Raw genomic sequence first — 23,884 nt, forward strand, 5'->3', positions numbered from 1 at the left:
TTGACCACAGTGTCCTAGGCTGCATCTGGAGGGTGCTGAACCAGGTAAGTACGTACGTACGTACGTACGTACATACATACATACATACATACAGCCTCCAGGCCGTAGCTTGTATGTATCCAGCTCAAGTGGATAAACTGTACCACCACATCCTCATGGGTGGAGCTGGGGAGGAGCGGGGTTAGGGGCAACACTTGAACTCATGACTAATTCAATTGTGGAGTAGAGGTGAATGCGAAGTGAATGCTGACTTCTCCGTGAATAATGTGAACAACTGGAATGGCGCTGCTACATTCTTCAGCATAGTCCTTATCTGTGTGGCTTCTCTGTTCAGTTCCACCTGAAGTAATTTCTGATACAGAGAGGATATTCTAAGGGCTAACTTTTCCGCTGAGGGGGTCTAGCCGATCGGGGACAGAAAGTGGGAGAAGTGACAGTCACTTAGAGTAGCTTTAGGGAAGTCTCCCTTTCTCTCTTGACTATGGCTAATCTAGGGGGAGCACCCTCCTTCCGTGGTAGTAACCTGTATGAATGTTGTGGCAAGAAGCTTCAGGCTGTTCTGTGGGTCTTTTTCAGTACCTCAAAAAGAGGGGGGGGAAAAGTGATTAACGGGCACACTTCTGCTATGTGGACCACAGATCTGGGATAGCAGTGAAGTATTGAATGGTTTAATGCAAAAGGAACACTCAAGTTTGTGAAGCAAACTTGAACTCTAAAGGCTGCAATGGGTGTAAACAATGCATAATGACAGATCTGCTGTTAATAAAGTGGTGAAAACCTCAGGTAAAAAAAAAAAAAATCCCAATAAGCAGGGCATCATTGCACTTTTGTTCTTTCTTTTTGTATATTCTATAGCATCTCTAGTTTGACTGAATGTTATATGTAATTATGACCTTTTTCAAAGAAACTTAAATCATGTCATTTTAAAAATCTATGGGGAGTCAACACGACTTTTGATGCTTTTACTGATTTGCCTCCACAAGTTCAATGTTAATGCAAAAAACATTCTGTGATATTATAGTTTAGTAGGTAGAGAAGCATAACTATTGGGACCTATGGCTACACATTTTAAATTTCATTAATACAGTTTGAATGATCTTGGAATAACCCTTCTAGACTTTTCTGGTGAACAAGTTCTCCTCACCAACATAGGTTTTTCTCCCCTGTCCCACTTTCTAGGAAATGACAAGCTGTATTAAAGCTTCCCTGGATACCAAGAGCCTTCCCCCAGCTGAAGCAAAGGAGCATCTAAGAGCGATACATTTATTGCATGGCTCATTTTCCCCCTCCAGTTTATTCCTACATCCTGTGGTCAAAACTCCTCACTTCTTTCTAGTCAAGTCAGAAATCTGTTAGCTTCAGAAACCTAAGGCATGCTGGAAGAAATAACTGTGTTATCACCGCAATAGTCTTCCACTGGCTCTGCTGGTGCTCTGCTGACATTAAATTTCAGAGGATTCAGCTGGGAAGCAGAAAGCAGTGCTTTTCTTGGTTTCATGTTGCGTGGTGTAATTGGAGATTGCTGTTTCTATCTGTGATATCCATGTTTTCTGTAACAAGAAAAAATAATTTATAAACCAAGACAATCTTAAAAATTTCCAGTAATTCAGTTACATAAACACCCAGAACCCTTAGTTTTATTTAGCCCTTCTTCAGGCCTGTTCTCATGATTCCTGAAGTGAACATGAATTATCCCAGAACTGAGTCTCTCCCAGTTGCTCAGGCGACTACACGCCACTGAAGTCTGTGTCTGGGGCCAGGGATTTGCAGTGAAGGTTTCCTTTTTGGTTGGAAGATAGGATTTAAATGCTCTGTTTACTTGTAGTGGTGAAGTTTGCTGCAGGCTATTTCACCCATTTTTGTGTAATATTTATTAGTTCAATGCTGTCCCTGCAGTTTGGGCTCCTTGTTCCTCTGATTAAGACAGCCCCAGTACTATCAGCATCACAAGTTCTGTCCCTCTCCGAGATCTGTCATGTGCTGCCACATGAATTTCAGTTTCTAGCATCACGCTGACAGCATTCAGCTCTATATCTGCTGTCATCTAGGTTTGAGGGCAGGGGGTGATGGCTGGAGAGGTGGATTTCAAATACCTGACTTCCTTCTCTCTGTGCTAGTCCAGATGGTCTGGGTCGCAGAAGCTGAGTTGTCTCTGAATTGCTATGATTAGACATTACAAATTAGTTGGCAGCAATACGAGCTTAAGGTCTAGCTGTGCTTCGCCCACCCCAGGATTTTTATTTTGCCTAGTCAGGGGCTGCTCTCCCTGCTGTAATGCACGTAGAGACACTGAGCTTTGATGCAAAGGGTAGAAACGCATGAGGAGGGGGCAGGCTGTTCTACTTCATGCTACACTGGGATTCATGAATTTTGTTATTGACCCATCTGGTTGTTTCTTCTGTGTGTTTACACCCTGAGTGAGTTAAAAACATCGCTTTGAAAAATAGAGAGCTGGAGAGATAAAATGGATGACCTGGAGGTCTAAGGAGTCCCAGCAGAGGACGTGAGAAGAGGCAGAGCGCAGTGCCTGGCTGTGGCACGGGGCGGTGGCTCTGGCCCCTCTGGAGCTGCTGGCTGAGGAGGGCCCCATGCGCAGTGCCGTGGTGGTGGTGGTGGTGGTTACACAGGGGTTTGCCAGGCAGCAGTGGACCCGTGGGAGGCAGGATTTAAACTGTTGAGCTTTTCAAGGCTCAGAGAGGAGAGCATGGGACGGGGGGGAAGAGCACAGGGGGACAGTGGTACGGGTGGGATGAGCAACAGCAGCGTATTTCAGGTCTGTGTTTTCACCTGTCTGCTGAACATTGGGTCTCTGAGAGAGAGGTGGGAGTGGGGCAAGGAATTTGCTGCGTCTACGTTCCATGCATTGCGTGCGTTCCCGTGCAATCGGCAGAGCGCAGTATGGCAGCGAGAGGCAGGCAGGCTGAGCCTGAGCCTTGCAAGGGAGCTGGGAGCAGAGGCAGGCACTTCACAAAAATCAGGAGATCCAAGAGGTAGCTCGCAACGTAACAGCCCTCTGCTTGCGACGAGTCAACAGGAATATGACACGTAAGGCTTCATTCAGTTTGCTGTCTCCCTTTTGATACAGCTTAGCTAGCTCCAGGACCTGGTCTGACGGTCCTCACCCGTATCAGTCTTATCCAGAACATCTTCCTTTCTGCCTTGCAGAATCGTGTCAGCTAAACCCATAAGCTCATCTTGGCTAGCAAAGTTTCTTTAAAAAATCTATTGATCATACTGAGATTGGGCTTCTTGGGAGCTGAGATAAGGTAGTTCACTTCATTCAACCAGTGCTGGAAAGTCTACCTTTCCTAGGGCTCAGGGCACCCAAAGTCAACAAAACGCAATAATGCCACCGCATCCAAGTGAAAAGAACCTTTTGCTTCACTCCTTTGATAAACTGGACTTAGAAGACATTGAGAAGATGGTAGCCAACTGGTGTGAAGGCAGCTTAGGAAGGGAAAGGTAATATTTCAATAACAGGAGAAGGCAATGACTTCTTGAGTAGATATCTGTTCCAAGTACCAACCAGTGACTTGGAAATGGAAAGAATTCAGTCATTGCTTTTCCCTGAAAAAGTCTATCTACGTGATTTACTTGTAAGAATTATTGTTAGTGGTAGTCAAATTTCTGTGCATGAGGTATTAGAGAGTGAAATTCAACTCACAGGAGAAAAAAAAATACTTCTGTGAAGTGCCTACCACACTTTCAGATGTTATATACAGCACTGTTACTAGAAATGTGATGTGGTGTGAAAATGAGGGGTAAATTTATGTAACAGTGGAATTAATCATACCATCTGTTCAATCTGAAATTGCAAGATGTGTGTCGTGCGTAGATGAGCACGATACGGTTTTCTGATCTGAGTACTACTGCATATGAGTTGGGTGTGGGGGGGTTGTTTTGGTGTTGACTTCTCTGGAGGGGCTGACGGTCTTCATTTCTGTGACATGAGAAATGGCTTTTTTTTTTTTTTTTTTAGCAATCAGAAATGATAATGTTTTTCAACAAGAATATGACCTGCTATCAACCCTGATATAAAATTGGTACATGTTCAACAGCAAAAATTCTGTAACAAATGTGTGAGCCAGAACACTGGGGTGTTATTTTGTTTTGGTTTGGTTTTGGTCGAATGTCACAACTGTAATAGATTCTTAGCACAGCACGGCCACTTTTAGGCTGAGATGTCCCTTTAGGGAAAGCATAGTTGTGTAATCAGTGAAGAAAAAAAAAGATGTGCTACTTACCTTGGCAGTCTCTGTCTGAGCTTGTAGCAAGAAGACCGCTATGCACTGACGATACCTATTTTCATGCTGTATTAGGAAAGCATTTCGCAGGCTGAAGACTGTGGAAAAATATGGAGGAATTATATAAATTCCCTCATGCAGCTGTCAGTCTAATTTTATATCATGTTGTCTGATTATGATTGAAGAAATGATACATCTTTTCTGATTCTTAATAGGGCAATGCACCCTGATAGGGTTAGTTTTTTGTCGTGTGGGAAGCTTTGTTATTTCAGAAAGTTAATTCTGCTTGCATTTGTTTTATTTTTAATTACTTTATCATTGTGCTGCTAAGGTGCTTTTGAGTCTAGCTGAGGATCAGTAAGAGAAGTTTCCATTCAAAGTGGACTAAATCATAACTGAAGTTAGAGGAAAAACAAATATCAGAAATTAACGAGAAAGGCCCCATTTTAATTTTGTTTCAAACAGGTCCGTACGATGGCTGCTACGTAGGGAAGTGGCTGCACCCGGGCTGATGGGGGGTTTGGGCTCTCCCTGGGGCACGTGCACGAGCCGGCGCTGCTGCCCGGGGTGCCCCCGGTCGGCTGCCGCCAGCAACGTCTCGCAGGGCCGGGCATGTTGCCAGCAGCCCTTCGGTTCCTGCCAAACTTCTGCAGAAGTTAATCGGTGACTCTGGACGTGACAGCAGCATCTCCTGGATCCTGCAGATGACTTTGGGCATTACAGGGCAGGTTTCCCTGCAAGGAGATGAATCGGCACCAACGTCGCATGGTCCGGAGTGAGGGAGTGGCTGAAGTCTGCTTTGAAGCAAGCTTGGGGGAAGAGGAGGGGAAAGCATCTTCAGGTAGCCAAAATCCTGTGGCAGACGGCAGGCACACTTGGGTGGGCTGGTTGTGGCAGGGGGGGGGGGGCAGGAACCTGTTGTAATGCACTGGATTCACGTGGCGTTGCTTTTTTTTAGCTGGAGTTGACGTTGCTGTAAACGAAGCAACGGCGAGCGAGGTGCGGGACTGCCTCCCCGCGAGCGGTGGCCCTGAGCTCTTGAACCCGTGCAGCCTAAGGAGAGCACAGATCTCGAGCTGCCAAGCGTTTTTCTGAGCCTCCTGCACTTGACATATCTTTTTTGATAAACTTATCTAGTTCATATAGTTTACTCCGAAACCTTGTACTATGTAGAATATCTTGCTGCTGTGTAATGCTTCTTTGTCCAAGCATTTCCAAGTGCTCTACAGTCAGACCTCAAAATGTTTCTGGAAGATAAAGTGTACCATAATACTAGTTTCATAGAAGAGGAAAGCGGAGCACAGACTGGTTAAATTACTGCAACAAATCAGTTAGCAGCGGAAATCTGTAGCAGCAGAGGAGGTATGTTTCAGAACTCATGCCTTCTGTCTGTCTGTGGTCAATGGGAAATACAACTTTACAGTTCCAAAAATGAATTTTCTCGGCAATGCTTGGCATCAAGCTCTCAGTAATGTTTTCTAAAAGAAAGTCTGTGGCTGTAAAGATTACCAGTCTTTGAGATAGCGACATACCGATAGGTCTGGCCCCTTCAATACTTGGTGTAAAGCATTATTAGTGGAGCAATAATAAATAATTGCAAAGATTAAATCCAGAGCAGAATGTTAAAAGGAAAGTGATTTCCTAATCAGAAAGTTGCTTACGGTCTTCCTACTATTACACTTAGATGTAAAGTTACATCTCTTCTACAAAGTCCTGGCGTTTTCAGATAGTTCTGCTTTTAGGGTAGCTTCCCAGTGTTACGAGCACAGCATTGTATCTCTTATCCCTTCACTGACACGTAGCAGGCTTTGGGCTAGAATTATTCTGCATAATTATCAGCCTCTTGCCTGCTGCCAAAAGCTATGATATTGCAATATATATATTTTTTTCCTAGTCCTTGTATTGAGGTATGTTTCTTTCCAAAGCGAGATCAACCCTCAGCAAACTAATGGATGCAAAAGTACTTCTTAGATCAAAAATCAGGGTTTCATTTTTTGATTAACGTGATGGATCACTACAAGTCACATGCTGCCCTTTCTGAGAACAAGCTAACTAATCTTTTATACTGCCACCAGTAGTAAAAGTCTCCTTGAGACTGCAAATAAATTGGCAGCATTCCCCAAGGTCACACATTCCTGACAATATTTAATCTTTTTCTTTTTTTTTTTTTTTCTCTCCTGTAAAGGGACATTTTCCATTGACAATGGAAGTTTTGCTTGTTGTTTTACACAAAATGGTGGAAATCTGAACTGCAAGCTCCCTATAGTCATTTTTCTCACCATTTTTATTGTACCCTAAGGTACAATAAAAATCCTGTATTAGGATGGGCCTTCCAAGGTGTTAAAAGACTACAGGTAAGTAATGGAGACTGCCATAGCTACAGCTGTAATAAAGCTGGTAGGAATATATGGGAGAGAAGTCAGTCATGAGGTCCAGAGTGCAGGGAAGGGCCATAACCAGTGGCCAGAGCCTGGGTTGGGATGAAGCAGGTCACTTTGTCTATTCTGCTGGTTGCAGCTGGATCACGGGGATAGAAGGACCCTGGTTAGAAATCTCTGACTGTAGGAAATGCTGGCTTGGAAAATAAATCCCAAAATCTTATTTCCATCTCCATTATGGCTTTTATGCCCAATCTTGTATGTGCAAACCGGAGGGTGGCTGCACCGCCCTCTCCAGCACCCAGAAGCCGTCGACCTTGCATCTAGTCTGGGCTTAGGCAGGAACGCGGGGCTGCCCCCGCCTCCACCCCGCAGGCGAGAGGCGGCCGCTGCGTTTGCTTCACTTCTGCTGGGTTGGGAGGGAGAGTCCTTAGGCAGACAGATGGTGCCTGGAGCACGTTTAAAAAAAAAAGGTTATTCTTCTCTGTGTTCATCCCCTTATCTCATCTTTAGTAATTTGCCTTTTATTGCCTACCTTTATTTCCTATCAGCATTGATGCTGAATGCTAATTACTCTGGGTGAATATATTTCAAAGTTGTCATAAATTTTACAGGGTCTAGGTTTATTTTCCATATCTATTATTTCCTACAGAGCACTGTGTCTCCCTGAGCTTTTCCTCCCAGTCTTTAGGATTAGGATGGCTGACAGGCCCTGGAGCCTGGAGATTTGAATTTTTCTTATTTCTCTTTGGTACAAGAGGCTCCTGGGATCTGGGCATTGTTAGACTGAGGTGTGTGAGAGCCTGCATGAGTGGCTCAGACCAAGGGAAGGCCTGATTTTCCATGCCTGCTCCCTCACCCAAGCTCTGATGTGGGGGCTCCAGGGATGTTGTTTTGGCAGGGTAAGGCTGGTCACTCTCTGTGGAGATCAGTCCTCCTCCCGTCCCCACCCTAGGACACAGCAGCAGATGTTATTGGGGCAATTTGGTGATGCGTTTGGATGTCTGTGAGCGAGGAAGCGTTGACATATGGTGGGCGATTTCCAACCTCTCAATAGCTGGTGGGGAGGTGAGTAGGAGCAGCAGCAGGAGGTAAATCTCCTCTCCAGCCTCCTTGAGAATTGCTGCTGTGCACCCAGGAGAGCAGTGCGCTGGGGTGTTGGGCAGTGGGACAACTGAAAAAATGCTGCATAACTACTACAGAATCGAAAATGGACTTGGGAAAGAGATTGATAGAGGTTTAACAGAGTGTGTTAGGACAGTTAGGGCAAGGAAATGCTTGGTTCGTGAGAAAGAAGTCATTGGAGTCTTGATACCTCCTTAGGGGTGAATGGATAATATTGGACAGTCGCTGGTGTGTATGTGAGAGTCACTGTAGAGGCAGCGGGACACGGAGCGTAATGTCTGTGTTAGCAGGTCATGCCTCGCAGTAAGAGCAGAGCTGGGAAGCCAAACAGCGCTGAGGCACCGGCGTTTGCACTCCAGGCATCCGGGGGTGGTTTGTGGGCAAACAGCGTCTTATCTTTACGCTGCCGCGTACGCAATGCATTGAGGTCGTATTTATGAAGACGTTCAAATGCACGTGGGCACGTACCTGTAACGTGGACGGGGTCAATGTTTTTCAGTATCAGTCTGTCTAGCGGGATGGGCTGGTCTAGGACTGTGCAAAACCCACCCTCTCTTATGAAGGACTGCAGCTCAGGAGTGAGGGAAGGACAGACAGGGATTAAGCTGGTGTCTGAGCCCCCGTGTTTCTGGGAATAGAAAATGAAGCTGGTTAGCTGGTTGTCTGCCATCTGCTCATGAAGTATAGGCACTAAACAGCCCTAAATTACGTGTTTTCTCTTATCAAAGGTACTCAGACAGCTTGTTTGCCTGAGGAACCTCAGAAAAACTCATTGGTACCTGGAGTTCTCCTGCCAGGTCACACCTTGTACTGAAAAACCACAATAGAAAATAGAAACACAATACAAGTCCACAGACAGAAAACAGTCAGTCTAAGGTGTTCAAAGGTCTTTTTTTTCCCCCCTTCTCCTTGCCCCTCCCCACTTCTTCTAATAACAGGACGACTTCTCTGTTCCTTGGAGGTGCATTTCCCCATCTCCCCTTGCATACTTGCAGAACACACAATTGCTGGGGCTCCAGATATGGGTCGCAGCCCCTCACAGAAGGTTCACCAACACACGTACGTGGGGCAACCCTCAAAAAGACTTGCCTGTGGGCACCAGGCCCCTTGAATCCCTCCTCCCTTCATTCCCCCCTGTGCTATGGGATGGTTCTGCTGTTCTACCATCTCTCACTGCATGCCTTCTCTATCTCCTACAAAGGCAGAACAGGTGCTTCTTTAAACCCCCCCCCCCCCAAAAGTCTTTAAATCAGGCACAAACTTCTTGAGTTTTAGCACAGGTGTGCTTAGCCTTAATTTACATCATCTTCACAAACTTAATTTACATCATCTTCACAAACTTAATTAGCTAGATATACTCCTATACTGAAGCTTTAGGAATTTCAGGTCATCCAGTGCATTTTTTTTGGTAGCTAAATACAGGTATTTATCATCTATAGAACTCTCTCTATATAGCATCTTTCATCAATAAAAATTTTCTTAAGAAGAGTCAGTATATCCCCATTTTAAACTAGGGGAAATCAAGGCAAAGAGAGGACACATACAGCAGGCTGTGTTGGAACTGAGAATAAAGCCAATCTTCCATGTATTTTAGCATTTTCCTGTTTTCTTCATGTGTTGTTTTTTTTTTTTTTACTTCTTTCCAACAGTTCTGATATCTCTGGGATAAAAATTTCTCAGGTTGCTGGACTGAGTCATGAGGGGAGCATTAGAAAACTTCTTACATTCTTAAAACTTTTCTGAGCTTTAGGAATCCAGCATCAAAACACCACCAGGAAATACGAAGGTCTTGTAACGTAAATTCTGCCTGTCATACTATTCCTGTAACATACTGAACCTAGAAGCAGGGTTTTGAATTAGTGTTATGATTTGCTGTCAGCATAAGGAAGTATCACCTGTCCTTCATGCTGATTAGTCATCTTGTATTTTTATTGTTAGATCAATCTTCCAAAGTACATTCAAAATATTTACCAAGCTAAAAATCATAACAACCACAACCATGTATATCTCTATCCATTATTACCTTTTTGTTACGTTTAATTTTAGTAATTAATAGGAAATCATCAAATAGGAAGAGGTAGACGTCAAGGAGTCTTGTGCTTTCTGGGGAGGAAAACAAAAAAATCAGTTTGATGGTGTGATTATTTTAAGGAATTGCTACTTCTAAGATGAGGCACATCTATGAATCACTGCATCTTACAAAATGCTTTTAAGAAAGCATCATGGTTTCCAACACAGTACACAACTACTCATCCCCTAGTCTGCACTCTCAAATGCAGCACTTAAAAAAATCCTATGTCTCTTTATGATTTTAGCTACTAATGCTTGTACCTTGTAGCAGTTACCTCATTATGATAAAACAACTACTTGCCTGCCAGGAAAAGTGATCTGGATCACCTGGAGTACCTACAATTACAACAATCAGCACGCTATAAATTAGCAAATCCTACCTGGTAAACAGTGAACCTTCTGAAAATGGCAGAGATAAAGAAATAGGGAAGTGCTACCTTTTCCTGGTACCTTTAAATACTGGTATGCTGTGCTCTTCACAGGCTTTTGCAGCGATGAAATGTTAATTGATAGCATCACAAAAGCCTTTCAAAAACAACACAAAATAGTGTTGGCTTATCTTTTCTTCCTAGCTTAGAGGTCACGAGGATGTGAAGAATATAACAACAAATGTCTATGAGAATGCTTCAAAGTCTCTCAGGTTGATCTCCAAGCCATGTTGAAAACTCAGGTATTATTATAATAAATAATAGGGAGCAATTTAACAAAAGCAAGAGTAATTTTTTAAGCAACTTCCTGCAGGAAACCTGGACTCTCTACTGGATTTGCAGGGTTTCGTCCTTTGACCTCTTCCTTGTTTATGGCTCCTTCTATCCCTTTCCATGAATCTTTCTTTCATTTCCCTTTTTGGTCCCAACTTGCTGTCCTATTTCACTTCCAGAGTCACCTCCTTTCTCTGCTACAGTCTTTATCCTTTATAATCCGTCCTCTGGGTACTCTGTACCAATAGGGCACCTCTGGGCGTGAAAAGTAGGCATGAAATGCCCAGCTACTCTTCACAGCAAATGGGGTTGGTCAGAGCTATTGCTTCCAGGCAATCTTGCAGGATCCTAAAATACTTTCCTGAAAGGCTTGGCTTGAAAACTTCTTGTATCATTAATGTTGCGCAAAGCAACATCAGTAACTACTGAAAATTAAAATTCTAACTAGGTCATGGATCAGCCAGCTGCACGGATAATAAAGAAACTACAACGAGGACCTTCTTGCGTGCCACTGGAGATTCAGAAGACTACAAAAAAGCAAGTTAATGTGTAGTAGACATCTTATAAAAACTACCCTTCTGTAAGGGTAGAAGTCAAAAACTTCGTAGAGGGTTCACCACAGCATCTCTTGTACAACAGTAGGCTTTTATGAGTGTTACACAGGAAAGAATTATTTGTTGTAAACTCTGTCTACTGCTGTGGACAAGCTTTTCTGTTTCTTTGATTTACACTGTGTTCACAAAGTCATTGAATGGCATCAGTTGGAAGGAACCTCTGGAGGTCTCTGGTCCAACCCACTGCTCCAAGCAGGCCAAGCTAGTGCAGGTTGTTCAGTCAAATTTTGAATATGTCCAAGAAAGAAGACTCTGCAACCTCTGGTACCCTGTACCAATATATGACCACCCTAATTGTTAACAAGTTTTTCCAAATATCTAATGGGGGAATTCCCCATGCTGCAACTTGCATTGTTATGTCTCATCCTTTCTGCATGCAACTCCAACATGCTTTTAGCTCCATCTGCCTTAAACCAACCGTTAGGCAGTTGAAGACAACAGTAATGTCTTCCCTGAACCTTCTCTTCCTACATCTGAACAAACCCACTTCTCTCAGCTGCTCCTATTCTCAATTACAGGATTACGAAAAAAACCACGCAACTGTGGTCTCAGTGATCTCAGTTTCATTCAAACAAGCACAGTTCATCTTAACACCAAATTTGTGTGAGTCTGTTCTGAGTGGTGACTTTAGGACATGCTTCTTTCTGTTGTGCAGCATTATATTTGACTTGTGATTTCATTTTTGTCTTGAAAGATACTTCATTCAGACAAGGGGCCAAATGCCAGGCACTTTTATATTGCAGATTGCAGGCATCTGGCTGTCTTGGTGTGTAAGAGTTATGCTCATACCTCCTTCTCCATTTTCTAATTACATATGCAGAAAGAAATGTGGATACCCGATGGCCACCCTTACCTCCTGTGTTGGGGCCTCATGTCTCATCAAGAGAGCAATGAGTGCAGAGGGAAGCATTGGCAGGATCAGTGGCTTTCTTTATCCTCTGCCCGCCACCCCCTAAACATCAGCAGCAACCTTTTCTTCTGCTCCCCATGTCCCTGGTGTTGTGCTGCCTTCTCTGCTACTATAATTCTCCTCACGTGAGAAGGAAAACAAAAACACTGAAAAATGGACTGTGTCCCTTTTGCTGCTCCCTTTGTAACGGTAATAATGGTGGTGGGCGACAGAAAGCGTTGCGTGCTTATTCTCTACGCCTCTGCTCCTGAGGAGGTGGTGAAGGAAATGTAAGACGTGGGCTGTGCTCATTTCTGTCAAACCATTGCTACAGCCCTGCAGCCACCGTGGCACGCAGCTTCCAGCACCCTTTCAGATGATGGTCTTCTCCAAACTGCCCAGGCTCTGTTTCCTGCTCGTGCAAGGAGGGAATCCTCCTCTCCTGCACAGCTAGAGATTCTGCAGCAGCTCCCCAGCAAGCAACCTCTGCCCTGCTACAAAATGGTGCCTGTGTGTCTAGAGATGCGAGTCTCTGCCCTGCCAAAGTGATAGACAGCTGCGAGCAGCGTTGTAGAAATCAACATGCTCTCGTGAGACCGCTATGCTACCCGTGGAGTTAATGGCACGTTGTATCAGTGCTCTATTCATAAAAGGGAAGCCACCCAGCAGGATAACACTTTCTTGTTCCAAGGTATCCATCAAAACAGCAGTCTTAGCAGAGATGAAGTATGAAATAAAAATAGGAAAAACTTCTGGACTTTTCAGTAATTTTCAATTAAACACGTAGCGGATATGGTGCCAGAGAGGTGAGGTATGTTGACATTGGTCCCCAGGCACGTAGGGCACCTTGTATAGGACAGTCTAATCTTGCTTTTTTCCTATTGCCACGTTCTTGAACGTGACGGTAAAACGCTCCCTTTGAGTGATAGGAATCAGCCAGTCAAGCTGATTTCTTCAGCACCTGGCAGACTGAATATCCAGATGTGACAATAAACAATCATGCAGATTACTCATCCTTTTGGCGGTTTGGCTGTTTCTCCGTCTCTATCTGACAAGCTGTACATTTGCTTTTTCTTTCCCTCATCCAAATACTGTTGCAGAGGTTCATTCTGGACCTGCCATAACAAAATGTGATTCTGTTAAGCTAATTCCTGATACCAGGACACGTAGGGGCGTTACCTGCTAGCGTTAGCCTCCCTTCATGAAGGAGAAGTCTGTTTGCTGAAGACAAAATGTTTTCACTGCTGTTTTCTCTTAAGCTTTGCTTCAAACACTTGACCCAAAAAAGAGAGAAAGAGAGAGAGAATGGGGAATCTTGCATATCTGATTATGAACTGGGAGGCAACCAGGAGTTAAACAAACTGAGCACACGTGTGCTCTTATCTCGGGCTGAATACATCACACAGTTAATAACTGAGCGCGGCTGTGTTTCTTCAGTCCTATTGCTTCAATGTGTTTATGCGTTTGAAAGGTTAAGCTGGGTTTTTCTTTTCCGGAGTGAGTTTAATGGTTTTTGCAGCCCTGCATGTGAACAGACATAATCCTTGAGGTGAGACCCACTTGATGATGTTACCATAATGCTGCTTAAAGTCTGTCTGTATGGGTAAGGGGGTAACCACAGCCAAAAGGTGCAGATGTTCCCAGGTATGCTGTGTAATTTTTTATAATGCTATTTAAATGTAAATAGAAATTTCTTTGGCTCAGCTTGAGGAGTGAAAGAGGCAAATAATTTCTACTTTGTATCCTTATAAAAAGGTAGTAATACTTACATCTATCCCATTTCATTTTGCCCCCGAAAAGCAAGCCCTGGAGAGTCCTCCTGCATCATGTGATCGTACTCTCTTGGGTGCTAGCTGAGAGCAACCCATGCTGCCGTCCAAGGCACTGCGCACAGCCTGCGCGTTCAGCTGCAGGGTTCGCAGTGCTCAGGCTGCAGCTGCTCCTGTTAGAGCAGAGCCGTCCCCAGTAACTAGAATATAGACAACCTGCCAGCTTTAGACCATGCTATAAAGATAGACAGGAAACTAAACCTTCCTCAAGGAAAAATGCCTTTTAAAAAACCGCTTACCTCTGGGACAAAGAATCTCTTGTCACGATCCCAGACCTGAGGCCAAACTATGACCTCTTGCAGCTGCCTGAACTTCTGAAAGTTGTCCAACCACTTGACTTTACCTTCCAGATCCCCTGAAATATGTGAAACATCAGTTACTGCCAAGGCTGGCAAAACCAGTCCTATTTCTAGAAGATGCTGAATACCGATTTTTCTCCAGTGGAAGCCAAAGTGCCTCACATGTGAAGCCCCAGATGAAATCTTGGTCTCATTGTAAAAAACGCCTAAACTCTTCTTAGGTCAGCAGAGCCAGAATTTGAAACCATGCATTCAAACATGTTTAAATTCACTGCTAAATGAAAAGGTTGTGTTTACTAATCTGACTGGGGACCAGGGGGAATCATATAAAACTCAATTAAACTGTAATCTTAAAAAGTTCTTTAAAAAAAAAATCCTGCCTTTCTAAACTGTCTGGGGTACTGAGAGAAAAATAATTTTCATTACGTACAGCCTGATCAAAAGACTGTTGAAATTAATGAGAATTAATTTCGGGGGAAGTGGTGCCAGAAGTGACTGAAATATTTAACTGGGATGGGGGTGGCTCAGAATGTGAAAAATGGCGACTAAGTCTTTACTGATTCAGGGCCATTATGGGGAAAACTTTAATGGACCTGCAACTTAAATTTTTGTGTTGAGTAATATTGCAAATAATGGTTTCAGACACACACACATGCATACGTATACACCAGAAAGGGAATGCTGGGACTGCAACTTTTCCTCATGTCACTGATTCACTTATCAAAAAATGAAGGCAGATCTTTGTCAGGTGTCTGTGAATAAAGATGGGTCACCCTTCTACTTTTGGTTTCCTTGGCCCAGAGGTATCTAAACACTGGAAGCTGGTGAAGGGTCTGGAGCACAAGCCTTATGAGGAGCGGCTGAGGGGACTGTGGTTGTTTAACCTGGAGGAGGCTGAGGGGAGACCTCATCGCGCTCTACAACTACCTGAAAGGAGGTTGTAGCGAGGGGGGGGTTGGTCTCTTCTCCCAAGTAACCAGCGATAGGACGAGAGGAAATGGCCTCAAGATGCGCCAAGGGAGGTTTAGACTGGACATTAGGAAAAATTTCTTTACTGAAAGAGTGGTCAGGCCTTGGAACAGGCTGCCCAGGGAAGTGGTGGAGTCACCATCCCTGGAAGTATTTAAAAGACGTGTAGATGAGGCGCTTAGGGACATGGTTTAGTGGGCACGGTGGTGTTGGGTTAACGGTTGGACTCGATGATCTTAGAGGTCTTTTCCAACTTTAATGATTCTATGATTCTATGACCTATTTCTTTGCCAGTAATATTCCCCAGATATCCCATGGTCTTTTGGGGCCGTGCCTAAAACTAAAACCTACCTACCTAAAAAGTCCCCAGACTAGTGACAAAAACATCTTATTTTCTTATGGGACCCATTCTGTGCTGAAAAGTGTGCTCCTTGTGTGGCCGTTAAGCTAGACTCCTCATAAGACTCGGGAAGAAGAGAAAGAACCCAAGTCTCTCTTTTAGGTGGTAATTCTGTCATTGGAGTGTTTACCCAAGAAGGAGTCCCAGATTTATCTGTCTCTAGAAGACGTTAACTCTCACTCTGCCTCATCTCCCAGGGAGATGTTCGAGCCCTCAGCCTCCAGGATGGGGAGAAGGATGGCGGCAGAGAGCGAGCCACCATGCTGGGTGGCTGAAGGCCCTGGTGTGCCGCTGGTGAGGATGAAGCGCTGCCTGGCACCTCTCCCTGCCAAGATTGGCAGGATAAGTGTTTTGCTGATGCACTGTCTTGTCTTTGATTTCAGTGGGGGTTGCATGAGGCCTTTGGGGAATAAACCTATCTGCTGATGTACTATATGACCGTAAGACACTTAGAGATGCACTTATAGCTTCCTGAACAAGACTAAATTAATAAAATATTTAGAATTAATAAATTGTTTACTTAAAAGAAAATGCAGGGAAAAAGAAAATATTCCTGTACCAATCCCTTCTTTTTTCCACAATAGCTAGAGAAAATCTGTAGCTGAGATAGCTCTTCAGCTACTTTACATGGTAGGACCCTGTCATTTAGTGAAAGGTCACTGACATAATATTCCCCTTGTGAGCGCAATTTTATCCTATTAAGGATTAGCCCCAACAAATCCTCCCTAGACATAAATCCAACTCAAAGATGTCTTTGTTTGAGATCTTTCTTGATTTGTTCTAATCTGTGATCTGCTCTTAATTGTTTGCATGTCACTGCAGACGATTCTGAGCAAATACAAGTGACTCACTGATTTGTGAGTCCTGTGACCTTGCTCAGAGAGGCTTTGACAGCACAAGGGTGGCACCGATCATTTCCTACAGAATGAGGAAGGGCTCGGGATTGCAGAAAGGCATGCACGTCCTCATTGCATCTCTGCAGGGAGACTGGACCCATTCACACTCAAAGGACATGCCCAAAAAGGCCACATAATTTGCTAATTGTTAATTGCACACTTGACTTTTAACCGTAGCTACTTACGTATGGATTTTTCCACCTTCTCTTTAAGCGACCAGATAAAGTCTTTCTCTGTTTCATCAGTGCTCCTCTTCCAGATGTTGTTAAGGAGGAGGGGATAGCGCGTCAGTCGATGCAAAGGAGCGACCAGCAGCTCCGGCAGATGCAGTCTCCTGCACTGTTCGTTTTGTTCACACCACTGCTGAAGACAAGGAAAACCTGCCTCAGGCCTCAGCTTTCTCCCTCGTGGGGAGGTAGCAAACAGTTTTCTGCATCATCAGCTGACCGTAATGAGACAGGGACTAATTAAAGATAAATTTCTCACACATTAAGAGTAAGGGCGGTGTAAAGGCTCTCTACAGGGGGAATCGCATCGCTCTTCCAGGTTCGCTTTCTGTATTGCTGCTTCCCATTTCAGATGCTGCGGTCATGCTAGCAGATCAAGCGGTGCTTTTATTTATTTGCCATTTTAATTTCATCAGGAAAACCTCAGTTCTGTTTGAGGGCCACCTTATGTTTTAGGGTCACCTGCCACTTCCCACTGGGGAACTTTTTTCTAGGCATGAGTGTATGAAACCCTTCTCAGGGAGCAAGCGATGTGAAACTCCCGGGCCCTAAAAGCTGCAGAGTTTGGCTGCTACAGAGAGGTGTCCTCCAAGTTTTGGGCTGCCTTTGAGAAAAGCCCACTTCTTCAGGTTTCTCTTTCTAAGCCTGTAATGTTGAAGATCAATCTTAAGTATTTATAGGGCACACTGGTGTGCTAACGATAAGTCAGAAGGAGCAGAGCCCTCTTCCCGGGAGCCCCGCCGCTGCACTGGCTGGGGTTGTTGCTTCAGGCAGACGCGGTGTCGGCAAAGACAGAACCTGCTCAGGTGCTGTAACTTTACAAAGACATCACTGATAGCTCTTCCCAGCCTTAGGGGGAGGTAGATGCTCACTTACTGGTAGTGTTTTGATACCAAGTTCTACGTTTGCTTTATCTGTGGTTAAGGAGGAGGAGGAGCTAAAACACTGCCATTGCAGAGGGGTTGCTTGCGGTTCTACCCAGGACGTTGCTTCCTCCCTGGGGGCACAGGCGTCGGCGAATACCCGTGAGCGAGGAAAACAGCCCGGTTTTCTTGCCGGGGCTCAGCCAAAACCCACCCTGCTCTTTCATCCCAAGACACATGAAAGCACTGACATGCTCCTGAATTTCTATTCCCCTTGTTTTGTCTTGTATCATATACCCCTTTCTTTAAGCAGAAGGAAGCCATTGTACTCCTCCAGTTTTGAGGTTTGTGTATGTCACTGCTGATGTGGCATAGCCTAGAGGCTGGGGGCTGTTTTGTACTCAGGGAGTGTCAGCCTTGTCGTCTGCTAAAGCACATAATACCCTACATGCTGTGTTCCCACCTACCATCTAAACCAAGCTGATATGCAGGACATGTATCAAAGTAAAACACTTGAGAGAGATTTTACAATGTGGCTTGATTTTTGTTTCTTTTTTTCTGTAACCATTTCACTTTGTTAAGGTGGAGGTCACCAAGTAAAGGGATTGTGTGTGAAACGTCTGAATGATAGAGGCTGGCAGTACATATTTTCTGCCTGTAAAAATGCAGCCAGTTGTTCCCTTCTGGCTTCCCCCTCTTGTCTGTTCTAAATTACAAGTATGGACTTTCACATGTGCAGGGTAACATGCATTCAGAAGGGTGACTTCATATCTACGATACCCTCTGCAGTTCAAAAAAATCTGTGTAAAATGCTATCTACACAGTTTTGCTTCCAATGAACTTTCCTAGTCTGCTGTTAAAATCCTGTCATAAGGCAGAAAGGCTGAAGACGACAACAACAACAACAACAACAAACCCATCACTTTACTTTCAGGTAGATGCCAAAATCTTCCCTCTGTCTCAGGTTTTCCAAGTAGAAGACAGCAGAGGTATAATTAAGGCAATAAATCTGGTGTGTCTGGCAGAGGTCACCCTGGAAAAACTGCAGAAAAGACTTGGAAACTTATCAAGAAAGAAAAATGTCATGACAAAGGGAGGAACAACAGTTTTGGTTTTGTAATGTGCATTTTACCTGAGATTTCCTCATACCAACGAAAATAGGGGAAGAGGGAAAGGGGGAGTTAAAAAAGTAAAGGGCAAGTTAAAAAGCAGTAAAAGTGGTAAAGTAGTAAAAAAACCACAACAGTGCTCAAGCAATGCATGGGAGCACAGTTCTAACAGCTCTGCAGAGGTGTGAAACATTCTTAGACTTTGTTCTCATTAGAAATAAACGATGTGCAGTTTATGTAGAAGCTGAAGATAAAAACCGCTGTCTGTGCAACAGCTTTACATGGCCTCATACAACACGTCACTGTATATCCGAGTGTATTTGATAGCTCTTAGAAATGTTGAATGCCACCCGTGATAAAACTCAGTTTTGCCTGGGATTTTGTCTGTCTCCCAAAACCATTATCGAGAAGAATGCCTGAAGTCAGAGGTAATGGGGGTGAGAAGCCAAGCTCTAGCCTCCCTTTCCCTTTTTTAAATCCTAACCCTGAGGTAGGGTCTGTTGTAGTATTTTCTCGGAAGTTTTCTAATGGCCTCTACTGCTAGGGTAAGTTCAGGTCCATGAATTGATTTTCTGTCTGTATTAATATTTCCAACTTTTCAGTCATTGGGAAGTTGTGCAGGAAATAGAGCCTCTGGAGACTGCTGTTTGGACAACTGCCTTCTTTACCACACAGACTGCCCGAAAGGGTTGCAGGGCAGTGCTTGGCAGCAGCAGGACAGCTGTGTCCGTGCCTCAATCTTCTTAGCAGATGCAGGCCAAAGTGCAAGAGGTATTTCAGTCCCATTGATCTCTTAATTAAGCACTTAAATACACTTGTGGGTCTGGTCCGTGGAGTAAAGGAAGGATCTATGCGATGGAGTGGAAGGAGGCAGGGAACATCCAGCAGTGGGGCTGGGGTCTGGTCTCAGGGAAACATCTTCCATAGAGCGAGGAGTTCACCTCTGCTGGTGGCAAAGTCTCCTCAAGGTCTGGGCTACAGTTCCCCAGGAAGGGAAAATCTTTCCACACTTTGTTCCACACACAGAGCACCTTTCCACGACCACCTCAAACATGCCAATGAATAAAAAGAAAAACATCCTACTGACAGGAGGTGCTTGAGGCTGAGACCAAACTGCCTGTGACAGATGGCGTGTCCTTGACTGACTTGATTGCTCTAAAGCACCTGCATGCTATGGTAAATGCTCTGCTGCAAGGACATGCTGATATTAAGCAAGAATACTTCTAATTATGTTACCTTTCTGAGTATGGAGCTGAAATCCATAGGAGAGTCTGACTTGCTGACATGCTCCTTCACAGTTTCAAAAAAAGTTTTCAGAAAACTGAGACTTATCTAAGTAAGGGAAAAAAAAGAGAAATTAGCATCAGTTATCTTCTGAAGTTAAGTTTAAAACAACTTTATTTCCCGTTCCTGGTCTCTTCAAAGGCTCCAAGCCTAGTGGGGTGTTTATACTTATCTCCCTGACATTGCCAGAATTAGCTTCAGAATTACGCCTGGAATTAGTCAGAAGCTAAAACAAATCTATACAAATACCCACTTGCATCATGATAATGTCACAGCTTTTTGTATGACAAAAGCTTTGAAACAAGATTAGTTATTCCATTTAAACTTATTTTAGGGTAGCAGCTGTATTTAACATGAATTGACATGAAAAATTACAATGGATGAATAGTGTCTACTGGAAAACATTGATTGTGTATGACAGAGCTGTGACAATTAAGGAAGTCTTCATGGTCATTTGAAAAAGATACCATCTGTTATAGTTTGAGGTTGTTTCATGCTATTGGAAATGAGGGAAATTTCTATAAAATGCTATAAAATGTCACATATTCCCCATAAGTTAAATTCATATGTTTGCACTGGATTCAAGGGTGCCCACGCTGTCAGTCAGATGTGGGTGAAAGCCTGCTCCTAAGCCCACGCTTGCCTCCTGAACACACTATTTGCACACAAATTCATGACCAGGCTCAGCTTTAGGCCAAATTTTAGGCCAGAAGGGAACATCACCCTCTGTGATACTGCTCCGAACTGCTGTTGCAGCTGCACACACTGCTTTGTTTGGTGTGTTTATGGGGGCAGGGTTGTTTATGGGATGATGCTTATTCTTTCATTTTGACAAAGATAAATTTTACACCTTTTACAGCATGTATTTTTTCATGGATTCAGCCTGCTGTTAAGAAGAAATGCATGCTGTAAAATGTGTGAAATAAAGGCATAAAAGGCAGTGAGAGCAGCTACTTTCTCCTACATTTGATCACTATTTTATATACAAGTATGCATAATAAATGATAATTTACCATCCTCATTAATAAGGACAACAAAATTAGAAAACAAAATAGAAAATGTATTAAAGATAATTCTCTAAGGACATGACCAAGCTCCAGCCAAGCTCAAAGCTTTTGTGATCGCGAAATGGCACACAGCAATATACCCTACTCCTTTCTTTGAATAAGAACGGAGGAATCAGCAACCACACATCAACTGAACTCTAGTAGTTGGCTGCATGTGTAGTCTTAGCCCACAACAAGTGCAAGGTGAAACACATCAGCTAAAAATCTCTTTCCTTGTATCTCCAAACCTGCTCAGGTAGTCACTCACAGCAGCTCACCTGCTAGGGCAAGAGGAAATGGCCTCAAGTTGCGCCAAGGGAGGTTTAGGTTGGACTCGATGATCTTAGAGGTCTTTTCCAACTTTAATGATTCTATGATTCTACCTGGTGTGTGGTCAGTCACTGAGCAGAGGTGACTCGCTCGTGTGTTTGAGCTCTGGCTAATTGTCCCTACTCTGAAGAGCTTTCCTGGTTTTCTTGTTTTGGCTAAAGAGGGGGCTGTTAACTGTTAAGGCAAGGGAATTACAATTAGGGAAAAAAAAAGGGAAAGAACTTGAAGTAAGCAACTGGTTTAGGGCTTGTGAGCAGTCATTCAACTTATGCAGCTGAAGAGCCCCTTCCAAAATTCACTTTGCTATTAAGGGTGAGGTGTTCTGTAAAAGAGCTCTCAAGCTAAGAAAAACTTCTGTTTTTCTTCTAGAGTTACGTAAAAGCTATTTTGGACTTATGGGTTCCTTTAAATTTCAGGAGCTGAAAATGGTCTCCCAGCAACTGGCCACAAGCAGCAAAGAGCTGGAGCACATCACAGCCAAGCTTCGTGGTCTCCCTCCTCCTGGAAGCTGGAGGGTTAGTAGCACATGAGCACAGAGCATCCAGTCTGTGTGGGAGATATCCTACCCACACCGAGGGAAACTCCAGCTGGAGAGGGGTGGTCATTGCTTTGTTTTAGCTTGCTCTGCTGGAGTGGCATAATAGATAGCAAAGTCTTTGTGCCTTTCTCTTTGCGAAAGGAAACTACTTGTTGTAATTATTTTGCCATTCTTACTGTTTTGCTGTAAGGATTGTGCAGTTGGAGTTTATCTTCGCAAATCCTTTTAAAAGGATGCTACTTATGAGAATTAGTCTCAAACTCGTGTTTACTTCAGGAACAACTGCCAGATGAGCTCTCCTCCATGTTCAAATGCCTGTTTATCTTCTGCTGGAGGCACATGAGAATAATTTGCACTGGTGAAATTTGACCCCCAGTGATATACCAAATAGAAATGAAGGAAAGATTAATTATTTGAGCGAAGTTGCAAATGTGAGCATTGAATCCGAATAGAAGCTTTGTGGATGGTTTCTTGTCTCCTTTTATGGGGCTGGTTGATTTCTGATCTCAGTAAGACTTTTATTTTTTTACTCACCTTGCTTAACTCCTCTAAGTTTGCGAAAAGTCTCCACAAATCCACATCCAAGAGAAATTCATTACTCTGGAGGTATTTTAGAGTGTTCATAAATATCTTTAAAAACAAAACAAATCCATGTTATTTACTATTTTTGCCAATTCAATCTATTTTTTTTTTTCCTGAAAAGAACATGTTTGCAGTGTAATTCTCATGAAATGATCATTTGATTTGGGGAGGGCAGAAAACGACACTCTGAGAAACTTTTCCTGACCTGCCTGAAGGCTAAATATTAGGCTTTGTGTGAGGAGGAGGGTGTGAGTCATGTCCCTGGGGTGTCTCTGTGGCTGCCACGGAGGCAGCTATGTCCCTGCTGTGCTCTCTGGCAGAAGAGGGGCAACTGAGCCCCCTGCAGATCTGCGTGAAAGAATTAATAACATCAGAGTCATAGTTACAGATTTCTATGACCTTTCTAAATGTTTTCCTTCCTACCCCATGCATCTGCTGCTATGTAAGTTGTTCAGAGTTACTATGGGAAAAAAAAAAGTAGAGGGCTCATGAAGGTTTTTCATCTGTTTGGATTGTTTTATTAACCTGTATTGAGTGAAAACTGCATGTGTATTTATTGGCTGTTTAAGATTTTATATTATTTAAGCTCTGATGGTGATCTTGGAGCTGTGCTGAATCTGACCTAAATCTGAAAAAGCTTAAAAAATGTAGATTACTGAGTAGAATTTTTTGTATATGTGTGAAAAGCATTAATGAAAAAAACATCACCCAGGTGCCAAGACTGAAGAGCTAGTGAGAGTGTTTGCTTAGCCTTGTGTAATTCTTCAATTGCCATGAACAGTTGACCTGAGAGCTTAAAGGGGATTTACGGTGGTCTTAAAGTTCCCTGTGGAGATTCATTAAAATCAGTGGAATATTTCTATGCTGGGAAGTACTTAGAGTAGCAGGTATCTGTAAAACTGGCTACCCAGTTCAATGGGTTCTTTCTTTGGCAGGGGAGTTTGGGAAGTTGGCACGGACTGAATAGTTTCTGGGTCACGCAGGGCTGGCTGAGGCTTGTCTGTGGTTTCCTACATCAGGCTCACCAAGGGACCTGCATGTCCTCACCCTTTCCAGGATTCACCCATTATTTTTTATCTTCTCAGAAGAAAGAGTCTAGAAGGAAGGACACTTCCATCCTGCCTTGGATCTATAGCTGGTCCTATTGTCCCCTTTCCTCTCCCTTCCTGTTCTGCCCCACCAAGGACAAATTCAACCCACTCCTCTTTTCATTCCCTTTACTTTGCACGACTTCTAGTACTTCTTGCTGAAAAGGCTAACTTTTCAGCAACGTGGAAAATGTTTCACTAACCTTTTTCCTTTGACTAGTAAGAAAAGAGAAATTGTCTGTGCAGAATAAGAGAAAAATGATAGGAAGATATTTAGGGAAGCTTCCATCCTTTTAAATGGGTACACTAACTTTTGATGTGTGATGAATGTAAATAGTGCAGCTGTTCTTGTAACAGTGTGTAGTATTCTTGTCCATATTTCAAAGCTCTTAAAATTCAGCAG

The 23,884-nt window shown here is 43.6% G+C and overlaps 1 protein-coding gene across 1 annotated transcript in view; it reads right to left on the reverse strand.

Annotated features, from left to right (window-relative positions):
• Window positions 1-1,272: 1,272 nt before the first annotated feature.
• PLEKHG7 (pleckstrin homology domain containing, family G (with RhoGef domain) member 7) overlaps window positions 1,273-23,884 on the reverse strand; it is a 27,917-nt gene continuing 5,305 nt past the window's right edge. Inside the window, exons 5-14 of the mRNA XM_009581174.1 lie at window positions 22,346-22,441; window positions 19,850-19,945; window positions 18,433-18,546; window positions 16,600-16,774; window positions 14,090-14,205; window positions 13,201-13,294; window positions 9,771-9,850; window positions 8,216-8,375; window positions 4,245-4,342; window positions 1,273-1,550 (exon numbers count right to left, since the gene is read on the reverse strand). Coding sequence (XP_009579469.1) covers window positions 1,443-1,550; window positions 4,245-4,342; window positions 8,216-8,375; window positions 9,771-9,850; window positions 13,201-13,294; window positions 14,090-14,205; window positions 16,600-16,774; window positions 18,433-18,546; window positions 19,850-19,945; window positions 22,346-22,441 — 1,137 coding nt within the window. The 3' untranslated portion in view covers window positions 1,273-1,442. The remainder of the gene's footprint in view (window positions 1,551-4,244; window positions 4,343-8,215; window positions 8,376-9,770; window positions 9,851-13,200; window positions 13,295-14,089; window positions 14,206-16,599; window positions 16,775-18,432; window positions 18,547-19,849; window positions 19,946-22,345; window positions 22,442-23,884) is intronic.

This window comes from Fulmarus glacialis, unplaced genomic scaffold (assembly GCF_000690835.1).
Source record: "Fulmarus glacialis isolate BGI_N327 unplaced genomic scaffold, ASM69083v1 scaffold22227, whole genome shotgun sequence".
In the NCBI taxonomy this organism is placed as follows: domain Eukaryota; kingdom Metazoa; phylum Chordata; class Aves; order Procellariiformes; family Procellariidae; genus Fulmarus; species Fulmarus glacialis.